Below are 14,178 nucleotides of genomic sequence, written 5' to 3'. Positions count from 1 at the left end.
CTTTTTTGGGTCTTTTATTTTAGGAATCATAGCAAGATAAGTATAGTTGAGTAAAGGATCCATATAGTTACCATTGAGGACAAATAAGGCAGTTTTCACACTTCATCAACAACAATATTCCAATGATTTTGATAAAAACAGGCTCCAAAACCGTTAGGGCCAGGTGATTTAAGGGGTGCCATTTGCTTCACAGCCTCTTCCACCTCCAATCTAGTAAAATTCCTTGAGATACTCTAGTTGGATTTGTTGTCTGAAACAGCTTCACAAAGTATCCTCTGAATGTATCCTCAATTTCTTTGAACCCCCTGACCCTTATATTACTCTCATTCTCCACTTCTATGATTTGATTCCTTTTTTTCCTTTGATTAGTACAAGCATGGAAATACTTTGTATTTCTATCTCCAAGCTTATACCAATTAGTTTTAGCTCTCTGTCTCCATCTCAGGTCATCTTTTTCCAGCATCAAACTCACCTCTTCTTTTACTCTCTTGATCTCAATAACATTGTATCTATCTTCTACAGCTTGCAATCTTTGCAAAAGATTTGTTCTCTCTTCTATCTCATTTTTTCGTCCCTTCCTAAGCTGCTTACTCCACTTCTGTAGAACTTCTTTGCTTCTGTTTAGTAACTCCACCATTTTGCTAGACCGATGCCTTTCAAACACTTCATGCTTCCATGCCTTCTTTAAGATCAGTTCAAACTCCTCGTCCAAAGCCCAGTTGGCTTCATATTTAAAAGCTTTTCTAATGCCCCCTTCCAACACCTTGTACTCTTTTAAATGGACTAGCAAAGGCTTATGATCAGAGGTACTGGCCACCATCATTTCCACCCATACTTCCTTGTAAACTTCTATCCAAACAGGATTGGAAACAGCCCTGTCTAATCTTTCCTTGGTGAAAGTTTCATCTCCATCCAAATTGCCCCATGTATACTTGTCACCCTGCCACCCTAAGTCATAAAGATTCCCTTCTTGAAAAACTTCCCTGAATAATTCCATTTGCCCTTCAGGTCTTGCTCTGCCCCCAATCTTCTCGTCATTAACTAGGATTTCATTAAAATCTCCCACTATGCACCACCCATCATACTCCTAAGGCTTAAAGGATTTCATCAAGTCCCAAGTGGCCTTCCTCTTAGCAGTTTCAGGATGCCCATGGAAGCAAGTAAGCAACCATTTCTTTTCCACTTCTCCATCTTTAACCCAAGCATTAATGTGCCTTTGAGAGAAATTCACAACCTCAATTCCCACATTAGCATCCCATAACAGAATCATTCCACCTCCTTTCCCAACTAAATCCACAATAAAACAGCCCTCACAATGCAGCATCCTCTTCAAACCTTTGTATCTTCTACTTCTAAGCTTAGTTTCCATAATGAAAACCAAATTGGGTTTATTCTTCTTTGCCATGTTGCAAAGATCTTGAACTGTCCGAGGGTTCCCTAACCCTCGGCAGTTCCAATTAAGATTTTCATGGTGTTTGGCTGGCTGAAACTCAGCCTCCGCCACTACATCTACAACTTTTTCTCCCTCTATCCCACTGCTCCATTTCCCTCTCTTCCCAACCTTACCAACCCCACATTCACCATCATCATCCCCTCCACTCCTCTTCTTAGCCACAAGAGAGTTGACTGACCCCTCCTTTAATTCTGTTTTCCTAGCTCTTCTCTTCCAGGCTCCTTTTTTTACAACCTGCACAGCTTCCTCATTGCTCACCCTCAGTTCTGGAACAACATTAGAACCAACCTTTCTAACTGTATTACCAAAGCCCTTATCAATTATGCGCAAACCTACCTCTTCTCTTAACTCCACTTCAAACAAATCCCCTCTCATTTCCTTTCTATAGAATTCCCATACCCCTCACACCCACTCACTTCCACACAATTCTCTCGTAGAATATTATCTCCTCCTCTTCCATTTATGAACATTTCATCTACTGAACCCTCCCCTTTACTTCCTTCCCCACCCCTAAGTTTTGGACCCTCACTCACCTTACTCCCCCTTGCATCCTCCACTTCATTTGCCTTTCTACTTCCCCCATCTTGTGTGAGGCTAACCCCCATCTTCCTCCAACTGTTTGTCTCCTCTTCCCTTTTAGGAAAGCTACTGTAAGTCTTGGATCTTATACCCTGAGTAGCCCTCATCCATATTCCATATTGATCTTCCTTCCCGTCTGACTCTCCCAATATACTAGAGCAGCCCTTCACTCCATGGACAACACACCCACATGAGAAACATATACGAGGCATCTTCTCGTAACTAAAAGGAATCCATATACTCTCTCCCTTCACATTTATTGTTCTTCCTCATGCTACGGGTTGTGTCAAATCCAAATAAATCCGAACTCTCAAAAAGCTACCCCATCCACTCCCATCCTCCTGTACGTCTACTTCCTCTACCCTTCCCACCGTACCTCCAACCTATATACCTCGTTCTTTTGTCATACAAGATAAAGGCAGATTGTGCATCCTTACCCATAAACACTCATAGTCAAAATTGACACAATGCAAAGGTGTATATCCCTCAAATTCTTTTAACACAAACAATTGGTTATCAAAGAGCCAGGGTCGCCCATTCCATACCTTCTGCATGTCCACTTGATTCTCAAAGACTATAACAAAAACATTTCGGCTTACCTCTATAAACTGGGCTGCCTTGTTTATCCTCCATATCCTGGCCATCGTAGAGCCCAGAACCTCTTTGCTTATGGGTCTCATCGAGCACACTTTACCCATCAGACTTCTCGATGCTTTATTCTTCAGTTCTTTAGAATCATCCTCATCAATGACTATTCAGAAGTTTCCCCCTCCAGCAACCTGAGACTCTTCCATCTTTCTTCCAGATCATCCATCCTTGCTCGTAACAGCACCTTCCACTTCCCCTCCTCCGCTAGAACCTCTTTCAACCACCTACCTTCCTCCCGCCAGACGCCTTGGACCACCCTAAGAATATTCTTCAGCGCCTTTGGGCCACCTACCTTTCAATTTATGTTGAATGTGTTAAATACATCTCGTAGTCAATACGTGATTTTTCTCCATGTCAAGGTGACAAGAAATTAGTTTTGAAACCTTCACTCAATTGGCTACAATTCTGGGCTCCGCTAATTGAAAGGAAGTTGATGATAGCAGGAAGCGTCGAGTGATGATTGCCCTTGCACTACTTAAATGTATTATCTTCCTTCAACCCTTTGAGCAAAATACCACCAAATAAAATGGGTCGTTATCATGTTTGTAGATAGCCAAAGAATGATAAGTTCATCTCATTAGTGACTGGGATCTGTTTTGATTTTATAGAAAAACTCAACAGAAGGTTTGATAATTCCACACAAATCCAATGTGCAAGGACTAATGCTGAAATTGGAAATTTCAAAGATCAAACTGATGCATCAAAATTTCAAATATGACACCTATGACTGTTACAAAATTTTGAAAGGAAAGCCTCTCATTTTCTGATGGACTACAGAACAGCGCTTACGCGCTCCTACAATCGTTGCCGGCGTGGAATCACACAACATGAAGCACATGTTAAAGATAACAAAAATAATGATAATACATAAAACCTGCAGATGTCACTGCAAAGGGTTTAGCAATCAAATGAACAAATGAGTCAGGAATCCAACTTTAAGTACAATCACAAGAAACGAGTGACTGATATGGAAGAAAGGGAAAATAACAAAGAAACTATTAGTCCTTCACATTGTGTATGGACAAAAGAACATCCTAATCACCTTGTGATACTTACATATACCTATATTCTCCAAATAAAAGAAAAGAGGAAACCAGCATCCTCATGATAAAGGCAATCAAGCAATTTTGTCAAGGTGGCAGTCCATGATTTGGGACACGGTATCAAGGAATGTTGCTTCACTAGTGCCAGGAAGCACCGAATCTTGTGCTTCTCGTACAATCTCCTCAATGATGGATTCCTTCTTCAAGGTTTTTCTGCACATTATATTACCAATGTCAAACGGGGTGAGCCCTCTTTCTACTGCCTTTTTCAGAAGCAAGGTTGAGATGCGGAGCGTGCGAGCACATTCAAGTGGCAAGTCCCATCCATGGAACTTAAGAAGGGCAATATCTTCTTCAGCATCCAACGATTTTATGTAGTCGATGGTCTCTGTGGAGTAAGGTTGGCGAGCTTGTGGCCAATAAAGCCATTCAAATGTGCAATCTTCAAACTGCAGGAACAGCAAAATGTAAAGTGAATAGGATTGAACTAACTAAAAATGTATATTGAATAGTATGGATTTTATGTACTATCAGAATACAGAAGAAAAAAACTGAGGTTTGGCAGCTATCATCTAACTGAAATGTTTTAGGACAATGATTGCCAAAAAATGTTCTTCGCAAATCTAGTTAAGATGTCAGTGCCAGAAAGAAATTTTGCAGAACTTCCAGACAGAATATATATATATTTGTGTGTGTGTGTGTGTGTGTGTGTGTATACATAATAAAGGAAGAGGTTTCGTTATAAATCATGTGGCCACTTGACAATCATTTACAAAAATTAAATTAAAGGAGAGAGAGAATAGAGTTTACAGCAGTATTTTCAAGATAATATTGATAACTAATCAAAATCAGAAGTACTGTCACAAAATCCAAATGCTTCTATGAGATTGGGAATCCAACGTCAGGCCATAGATTCAGGAGACTCACTATAAAGTACTGTGGGATCTTCAAGATCAAATATTGGGATGGAAACAAATTGTACAATTTTCAAATGGATGTGAAACTAGACCAGGTGAGTAAATCCTAACAATTGCAGAAGCGCATTCCTGACCCCATTCCATTCAGCCAAACCTAGCAAGTCCTATCAAACTCCATCTAGGTGTCCTGGTTGAGATTTGAAGCAAATGTATGGCATATCATCAATAATAATGGGATCTACTATCTCAACATAATTACTGCCCCTCATAAAGTGAAAAAAAAAAAAAAGAGAGAGAGAAAAACAATACAGCAGATCACTCAAGCTACAATATCACTGGAGGATAAAGCAAATAAAAGTGCCATAAGATCAGATGGAAGAAGTTGCAGAGAGAAAATCACAAACAAAGTTAAGCAGCCTTACAGTTTCAGGCAAGCAGTATCCGTGATCAATTGGAATCAGCATGGTCTGGCCATCTTCTCCCTCTTTGCTCAGCAAAATATTCCCAGAATGCCTATCCGCATTTGCCAATCTTATATCCAAAACAGAGATTTTATGCACTTCCTTGACTGGGAAAGCCCCAGGGCCCATATCCTCACAACTTCCACTATTCTCCATGAACATCTGCAAAGATCCAATCTTGCTGGTCAAATCCCCTGGATGGTTGAATCCTCTGTGGAAGCACTGAACCATAAAAGTAGGGGGAACCCCAGCAAAGCCCTTCTCACGACCTAACATCGAGCGGCGCTCACCCTTTGGATGATCCAAAATATAAGCTGCAACTTCCCTGAAAGCTCCTCCTCCAACTCTTGTACCCTTTTTTAACCCCTCACCATCCAGTGACACTGGCAGCCCTTGAGGGTTGTTCACAGCCATTGGCTCCTCATCAATGGGCTTAAAAACGGACACATAATTCTGACCCAATGAATCCAGCATAAAATAAACTCCCCCTGTACCCTCCATAGACCTCATTGGATAATGACCTGCATCCAATCCATCACATGTAGAGTTAACCATATCCCATATCACCGAGGGCAATTGAATCTTGTGATTAACAATAAGTGGCTCCAGTGAGAAATCCCTATCTGGCGGTTTTCTCGGTACAACATACCCATTAGCTTCATACTCTCTCCCATAATTATTTCCTCCATCATCATACTGTCCCCCACAATTTCCTCCATCAATGTCATTGACCCTCTCATTATTTAACGCCGGTGCCACAATAGACAACTCAAGCTCATTCTTGATCGGTCTAGCCCGAACTTTTGCAGATTTCTGTACAAACAAATGTATCACCGCATCATTATGTTTACAGATATCATCGATTAGCCTCCGATCCTCAAGCCGTTCTCCATTACACACAACCTCTTCCTCCTCAAGATCAACATAGTCCTTTCCCTTCTTTGCGATCCTTTTTTTCACATACCCAATATCTCTATCTCGTTTAACATGGAATGAGAACTCTTTTCCACCCCTAGTCCTAACTTTAATCTCCTGCAGATCCGAAAGTCTAAGAACCAGATGCAGAACATTTCCATTTGCAACCCCATAGTCCCGGAGCAGAGAATTGCTCCGGGCCAGTTCTCGGCCTCCACAAACCAGCTTCTGCTTCTTTACAACAAAGCCTTTACAAGTTTGAATCCTGAGTTTCATGGACTCAATGGAATCCGATTCCAAAACACGCATAGGAATCATTGACCCCAGAATGGAGAGGTATATCAAAATCGATTCTTTCGAGCAGCACACATCCAGTGGAGAATGTAAATTATTTGGGAAAACTACGGGCTCATCACGAACCATACTAAGAACAGTGACACCGGCGGACGACATTGTTTTTCTGTTTTGTTCTTTTTCTAACTATAACAGAATTCTAGAAAGCCTGACGCTATGAAACAAATGTACAATTCCTTGACTCGAAACATACAATTCACAAGAAGAATTCGGCCATGTCTATAACAATTAGCATATAAGATGATCTAATTGTCAAACTAGACGACCAAATAAACCCCATATTTGATTTCTAAATTTATACAGAACTAAAAAGGGAAAATGAAAATGAAAACAATCTGGGGAAGAAACCCAGAAAGCAATTCAAACGCTACAGAATTAAAAACATCGAAATCAACCAGAACCAACCCAGAATTTTATACAATCAAACTCTCGAGATCTGGGCAGTCAGCTAGAGAGAGATGGAGAATCCTTACCAAGGAAGCGAAAAATAGCAAATTTTCGTTAGGTCTGTTCGCTTTGGGAGAGAGAGATAGAGAACGCGTGAAGCCGCCGGTGATTGATCATACGTGGGTGGGTGGTCAGGATGTTGATTTGTTGACTTTAATATATATAATTTGATTTAATTTTTAGAACTATTTTTAGCTGAAGTTGGAGTGCGCTCCAAGTTGACACCACAAAATGGGGTCTTGACCAATCAGGTCGCGCCCTGTATGTTCTCCAATAACCCTTTGCCACGTATTAAAGATGACACATTTATTCCATTTTTTTCAATTTTTAGGTAGAATAAATATTAGCATCAGCCACTGTTTTGAAACACCCAAAAACACACCATATGTGACTAGGTAAATGACAAAATTCTCCCCAGCTGCTCGTTCCCTCCATCAGAATTAACTCATTTGATTTCGGGACAACAGAGCGCGAGCTCCTCTCCCCCCGAACCCTGTGAATGTTTTTTTTCTTCTTCACGTCGAAACCCTCAATCCCGTCGTGACCCCTTCTTCTTCTCAATTTCCCCCTCCCTTCATCCTCTTCATGCCGACGTTGTGAGTCCAAACACTACGAAACCACCGCGTCCAGAAATCTACGGGAGAGGTAATCTTCTTCAAACTGACCCCTTCTTACTCCTTGTTTCTCTGTGATGCTAGGGTTTAGGAATACATTTCTAGACTTCTGTGTTTTTCCTCCTCTATTTTTATCTCTAGGGTTTAGGTATATTAGCTGTAAATTAACTAGGGTTTGGTTCAGGGTGATGGAATTTGGTTATGGAAAATAATGGAATGTACATATGGGTGATGCATATCTCGCCACTTTCAATATTGGTAGATGTGTTCTTGGTTGATGACCATAATAATTTATTCGTTCACATTCTCCATTAAAATCTCGCCACCACAGGGTAGATGATAATACATTTTTAGCCTGAACCAAAAAATACTAGACATGTGAAATCTGCTTCAAAAATTTTAAATTTCAGGATAGTTTCTTCAAATTTGTTAATGGGATCACTTCCATCCCAAAGCATATGTTACTGAATCCAAAAGAAACATAACAGCTAACAAACCTGATGAGGGAGAGATGACAAACTTGAGAATTTCAAAGCATTCTTCTCAATAGCTTTTTCCAGGATAGCATGTTGTTCCATCTCTTCTTGTAACTGCTGCTATAATCTCTGTACCTATCACAAAGGCACATCCATTTTTGTGTACATTAGCTACAGGAAAGTTGCCTTTGATGAAAGCTGTCTAGTTCTTATGTGATACTTCGTACATGACAAATAAGTTGTTCATAAGCTATGTGAAAGATTATTGATATGTGAAGTTTCCATTGACACTAATGAAGATTGGCAAATTAATCCTATACCAGTTTCAATCTTGAGGATAATAACTTAAGATACTTTTAACTGGCTAAATGTTTAATCCCAAGATTGCCTTGAAGCAGTAGGACACCATTCCTTCCGCAATGTGTATAAAGCTGCCTCAAGTCCTCTATTTCCTTTAGGATGTCTACACGGTTCATTAAAGATGACAAGATGTCATCACCTGGTAGAAGATGTCCTTTTAAAAAAGGGAATAAAAGCTGAACCAACACGAGTTTATTGTGAAACTACCAATACAGCGATATATCCACCTACTAAAACAAGCACCATTTTCAAAGTTGGCATAGCATGAATTTGGAATACTCCCACACTCAGAATCCACCACTTCTTCACATACTTAAGTGACAAGTGCTCCCATAGTATCCCTTTTCTAAACAAAAGCCTCTACAAAAATGGGAACAAGACATTATAATCCACTCGTACTTAACAAAACATTCAGCAATGGTTATATAAACATGTGAAACTATTCAAATGGTGCAGCAGTCCTTGGGACTGGAGAAGGAAGTGGTTAACAAGTGCCACTTACTGTTCAGCTGCATATGGACCACTAGAGCAACATGAAAAAAATAGTTATCTGCTCCAATCACTCAACACTAGAAGGTCATTTAACACCAGATACTAACTCCCAATTAAAATTGAAGCTTCAAATTTGGCTACCACCCGTGTTCCTTTCAATACCAATTTACTAATATCTAATTCACAAACATAAAACACAACTTCAAAATTTATTCAGGGATTGCTGGTTTTGCTTAATTCTGTTTCATTTTTAGTTTTGCTAAATAAAAACTCACATTAAGTTGCATTTGTAATGTGTTCCCCCATTCTTGTAACTCATTGTATACTTTGTGCCTATGCAGTTTGAAGATACTGCTGGTTTAATTATATTAAGTCCAATATTTTTTTTTTATAGCAAACTCTAGTGGTTTTTTAACTTCTTGTTGAACCCAAGGTTTCAAGTTCCATGTGATTATAAATCTACACATGGATTTTGATGATAACAAATGAATTCAAAGAATAAAGGAGTTTCAAGCTCAAGTTGTCCACACAATGGAGTCAAGCACATCAAAGAACTAAGCATGAGCAAGAAGGAAACAAGTTCACATTAAAGTCATAGAGTAATGTTGTAAATCTCTTAAAATTCAAAATTAGGATTAATGCTCAAAATTAATATTTTATCATAAAGCATTAAAATACATTTTCCACATGTGCATGAATATTTTTGAAAATTAAATTTGAAAATTTTGAAAGATGATTGATTGTCATCTTTTACATGTGCATGCCTTGATTAAAGGGTTGAACTTTGAAAATATTAAAGATGATTGATTGTCATCTTTCACATGTGCATGTTTTATTTGAATATTTTCAAAAGTGATTGATGCTTTTTTAGACTTATACAAAAGGTAGATGATTTTGTTTAAAAATTTTGAAAAGTAAAGTGTGCTCCTTTTGTCATATACAAAAAGTAAAAGATTAGGTTTGAATTTTTTGAAAAGGAAAGTGTGCTCCTTTTGTCATATGCAAAAAGTAAAAGATTAGGTTTGAATTTTTTGAAAATGAAAGTGTGCTCCTTTTGTCATATGCCAAAAGTAAAATATTAGGTTTGATTTTTTTTGAAAAAGTGAATGATGTTGTCTTTGACAATTGAAAAAAAAAAACCTTTTATTTGAATTTTTTGAAAAAGTGAATGATGTTGTTTTTGACATGTGAATCTTTTTTAATTTGAATATGAAGTCTCATATGCCTATAAATAGATCATTTGAGAGCTTCACATTCACAACACCAAGAGCATACAACATTCATTCAAAACTTTCATTCTCTCTTCTCTAAGCATTAAGCCTTAATCCTTGTTCATTTTGAAAGATATAGTTTGCGCTGTATTGTTCTTATTTCACTCATTGAAAAGTGTTTTCTGATAACCTACCCACTATCAGCTCTTGTATCAGAAAAAGGGTGTGTATAACCCTTGTGCGTGTAGAAAGTATTCTACACGGGGAATAGTTGAATCACCACGTGTAAGGTGATTGCAAGTGTAGAGGGTGTTCTACACGGATCCTTTGTAGCGGTATTGTTCAAAGGTGTAATAGGTTTCTATCTCCACCTGAAGGAGGTTGAATAGTGAATTTGGGAATCCTCAAGAGGTAGCTTGAGGCGAGGACGTAGGCAGTGGGGCCGAACCTCGTTAATATACTGAGTTTGCTTCTCTCTTACACTTACCCTTTATATTTATTGTTATTTCATATTTTGTTTATATTTTATATTATATATTTGATTTATAATTGTTATTTTTTTAATACAACTCAATTCACCCCCCTCTTGTATTAGTCATCTGGGCAACACTTCTAAGTAGTGCTTTAGGTGGAACTAATTTCAAATCTACATGTATTTTAATATTAATGAGTTGTGTAGTAATGATATTAATTCACTATGCATGTAAGGAAACTTATAAATATTAATGCACTTATGCATCTAAGAACTTATAAGATCTTAGATGTGCACCTATGAACTTATAAATTCTTAGGTGCACATCTAATTCAGTCAGATGTACAGGGGATGGTAAGAGTGGGTTTTTAAGATATGCATGGTACTACTAGTCTGTTGGATAGTTTATTTAGCAACTTTACTTCATGAATCTGCATGTGTTATAATATGTTTTTTTTCTGCCACCACTTTCATTCCCATTACAAATATTATGGTTTATTTAACTATGCCTATGCGAAGTGGATGCAGAGAAATATAGATCACATGAAAGCTGATGGGTGATTGCTAAACAGAGGTGTCATGCCGGGAAATGGGTGGCAAATTGTCACCATCCTTCCATTCAACTTCAGGACTCAAAAGCTGTCTTTTGCATAGCTAAGCATTATGGTTGGCTTCCTATTAGATGTCAGAAACAATATTGCATTTGTGAGTGAAGAACAGTAAGGAGTTATGGAACTTGATGTTGTTTCCGTACTGCATGTTATATGTATAAACTGATTGGTACGTCATTCGGGTGGACTACTAGTAGTTTTGTTGAACTGCTTAGTTTTCTGTGCATGGACAGTTGATGTCTAAATGATATTAGTTTATTTTTAGTTAAAATGGGATTTGTTTTGTTGTTACAATTGTGAGGTGCTAGGCCTATAGGTATCTATATGCCATCAAATATGAGGTTTTGGCCACGAACAATTTAACCTGGTATATATTTACTCAAGATGACTTGTGATAAATCCATTTTTTTATTTTTGCAACGCTTTATGATGGGATATGTGGGTCCAGTTTATTTGTTAAAAGAAAATAATATCATCAAGATCAGTTTCAATAAAAAAAATTTATAGCTTTTCTAATTGGAAGTGCCAACATTTTGATCGTGCAATGCCAGCTAGATGTTATGGTTTTTGCGTCAGATATTTTTTCTTTTATGGGAGTTAGTAATGAAATGGTGTTTATTTCATGTATACAATAAGTAGAAGGATGGGAGAAGCAATTTCCAGACAGAATGAAATTGAATTCCATCAATGAAAAAGTTTGCGAACGAACATACTGGTCCGGTTAAAAAAAAAAAACCATTCATGCGTCCTGCCATCAATGGCAACATTTGTACCTATATCTAGTCTGGTTCCACGTTTGAGGAAATGGCAAGATTGAATTAACAAAAAAAAAAAAAGCAATGACAATAGATAATTAAATGGAATTATATATCCATTTTCATTACAATTAGTTCATAAAAAGAACAATGGAGATAATCAATAGAGAGTGCCAAGATTGAGTCCGTCCAAAGCACGACTTTAACAGCCAGTTTCGAGTTACGATGTTTTGTATCAATATAAAAATAAAAACTCTGAGAACTAAGCTTGTCATTATAACCAGCTGAGCATGGTCTGACGTACAGATTTGAGAACTTCACCATAAACACCTCAAAAATATATCTTCCATGCCGTCAATGTATTGCAACTAAGAATTGACCTAAAAGAACCCGGTGGTTACGAATCCCAGTTCGAATAGATATCCATTCATCAGAAGTATCAACTATTTTTGCAAGATCATCGTTTGAAACCTTTAGGGTGGAAGCCGTTGAACCGCAAGCAATTAATTTGCAGCCTTTACTGACCAACCTGTTAATATTCACTTCCAAAGCATGGGATCAGGATAACAACTAGTATAACTAAGATTGCCATTTCTAATTGAAAATTCTCTTTCCATTGAACCATTCAGATATCAAACTGAGGATGACTCTATTGGCTGGACTTTTTTTAATCCCACATGAAACAAGATACAGGATATAGGAAAGGAGTTAATGATATTAAAAAATCTTCACGGCATTCAAAGCTAATGGCACAAGAATCTTTGCCACAAAAAGAGAGTTCCATTCAAAAGATAAGGCATTTCCGGTTTTCACTTAACTAATACCATTTTTGGAAGATATATGTGGTGTCATTGAACCAAGCCAAATAGAAATAGCTATGAAGTCTACCCCCTTTATGTTAAGGAAGCAAAATATTCACTTCTCTATGATTCTCTTTCATCTTGGAACTCCTCCATCACCTTCATAAAGACTGTTCCAATGTCTCCCACTTTTAGTAGAAAGCATAAGCCATTAGACAAGCCTGGAAGCTTATACCCAGAAATCTCAACTACAATTTAGAAAAGCTTTTACTCCCATGAAAGTCCCAGCAACTAATTTATGACAATTATGTTCAGTTCTCCTCAAAATAAAAGTCCCTGTAAATAAAAGGAACGAACTTAACACTTAAAATACTACCCTATATATATCTCAAATAAAAAAGTTAATAAAGCTATATTCCTTAGATAGATTCTATCATGTGCATTCTCTCTTCCATGAATTTATACATTTGCGTGCCCACGCAAGGGCAAATCATCCATAAGCTCTACTACAACAATCACAGACAAAGTTAAAGAGAGGAAAAATAGCAAAACCCATAAGACAATAAAAATCACGAATCCATTATCTTGCAGAAAGACATCATATATAATAACCCGAGTATACATCTTCAAATATTTTTTAAGAAACTTGGCTAGTATTTTCTAACCCAATTGATTCAAGACCCATTCATTAAAAATTAAAAAAAAAACGATCGTCGCCAAAACACAAAAGAAATCAGAAGTCAAAGTCACCTGGGCACATGAGATTCAGATGGGGAAGCGCCAGAAGAATGCTTCTCTGGGCCTTGAATGGTGGTGGAGCAGAATACCCTACTGGAGAGTCCATCCTGGGATAGAAGCCCAGATCGGTAAATCCCTATCTGAGGGAGAGGCGACATAGTGGCTGGAGAGCAGCGGATCTAGACCAAATGGGTGGAGAAACCCATGTGAGAGTGAGGGTGCTGGTGGGGGAAATCGGGGCTATGGGTGGCTGGGGTAGGTCGATGGTGGCCAGTGGAAGCTCGAGGTGGCGGTTAGAAGCCGTGGGTGGCGATGTTCGGCGGGCTAAGGTGGAGAACCCGTGTATGTGTGAAACCCATTTCGGGAAAGAGAGGGAGAGGGCCGCCGTGCTATGGAGATTCACGGAGGTGAAGGGCTTGGTGGTGCTCGACGGTGGGGCTGGAGGCTGACGGCGGCGGCAGTAGCAGCAGCAAAATGTGTAGTAGAACCCATTTCGGGTTGAGAGAGGGGGCTTCGGTGGAGGTTTGAAGGTGGCTAGAGGTGGCCGGCGTGAGGGGGTGGTAGCCGATGGCATTGCAGGTGTGCAGGTCTGGGTGATCTGAAAGAGGGATCGAGTAGGGGGAGGGGGGTTGAGACATGGGTGAGTGAGAGAGGAAAACGTTTTGTTAAAAAAAAAAAAAAAAAAGACATGACACGTAAGGTGTGGTACGGATCAGCCGTAAACAGTGGCTGCTCCGTAGCATGAGGTACTCATGTTCTTGATAATTCTATTGAGACGAATATTTTCATTCAAAGTACACGTCACTATTTTCGTTTTTAATTATTGTATCTT

General features: G+C 38.6%; 3 protein-coding genes across 3 annotated transcripts; all 3 read right to left on the bottom strand.

Moving 5' to 3' along the window:
* Nucleotides 1-187: 187 nt before the first annotated feature.
* Nucleotides 188-997, bottom strand: LOC122301671. Its single transcript, XM_043113066.1, has one exon. It carries the CDS (start codon nt 995-997, stop codon nt 188-190), a length of 810 nt encoding a protein of 269 aa, XP_042969000.1.
* An 827-nt stretch (nt 998-1,824) lies between these two features.
* On the bottom strand, nt 1,825-3,389 carry LOC122301670. Its single transcript, XM_043113065.1, has 2 exons — nt 2,424-3,389; nt 1,825-2,300 (listed from the first exon to the last, which is right to left on the bottom strand). The coding sequence occupies exons 1-2, from the start codon at nt 2,728-2,730 to the stop codon at nt 1,825-1,827; spliced, it is 783 nt and encodes a 260-aa protein (XP_042968999.1). The 5' UTR covers nt 2,731-3,389.
* A 130-nt stretch (nt 3,390-3,519) lies between these two features.
* Nucleotides 3,520-6,950, bottom strand: LOC122299850 (phosphatidylinositol 4-kinase gamma 4-like). The gene is made up of 2 exons (XM_043110317.1): nt 5,063-6,950; nt 3,520-4,172 (listed from the first exon to the last, which is right to left on the bottom strand). Exons 1-2 carry the CDS (start codon nt 6,467-6,469, stop codon nt 3,798-3,800), a joined length of 1,782 nt encoding a protein of 593 aa, XP_042966251.1. The 5' UTR covers nt 6,470-6,950; the 3' UTR covers nt 3,520-3,797.
* Between the last annotated feature and the right edge of the window lie 7,228 nt (nt 6,951-14,178).

Source organism: Carya illinoinensis, chromosome 2 (genome assembly GCF_018687715.1).
Source record: "Carya illinoinensis cultivar Pawnee chromosome 2, C.illinoinensisPawnee_v1, whole genome shotgun sequence".
In the NCBI taxonomy this organism is placed as follows: Eukaryota; Viridiplantae; Streptophyta; class Magnoliopsida; order Fagales; family Juglandaceae; genus Carya; species Carya illinoinensis.
The sequence above is the reverse complement of the archived record's forward strand: the minus strand, read 5'-3'. Positions and strand labels throughout refer to the sequence as shown.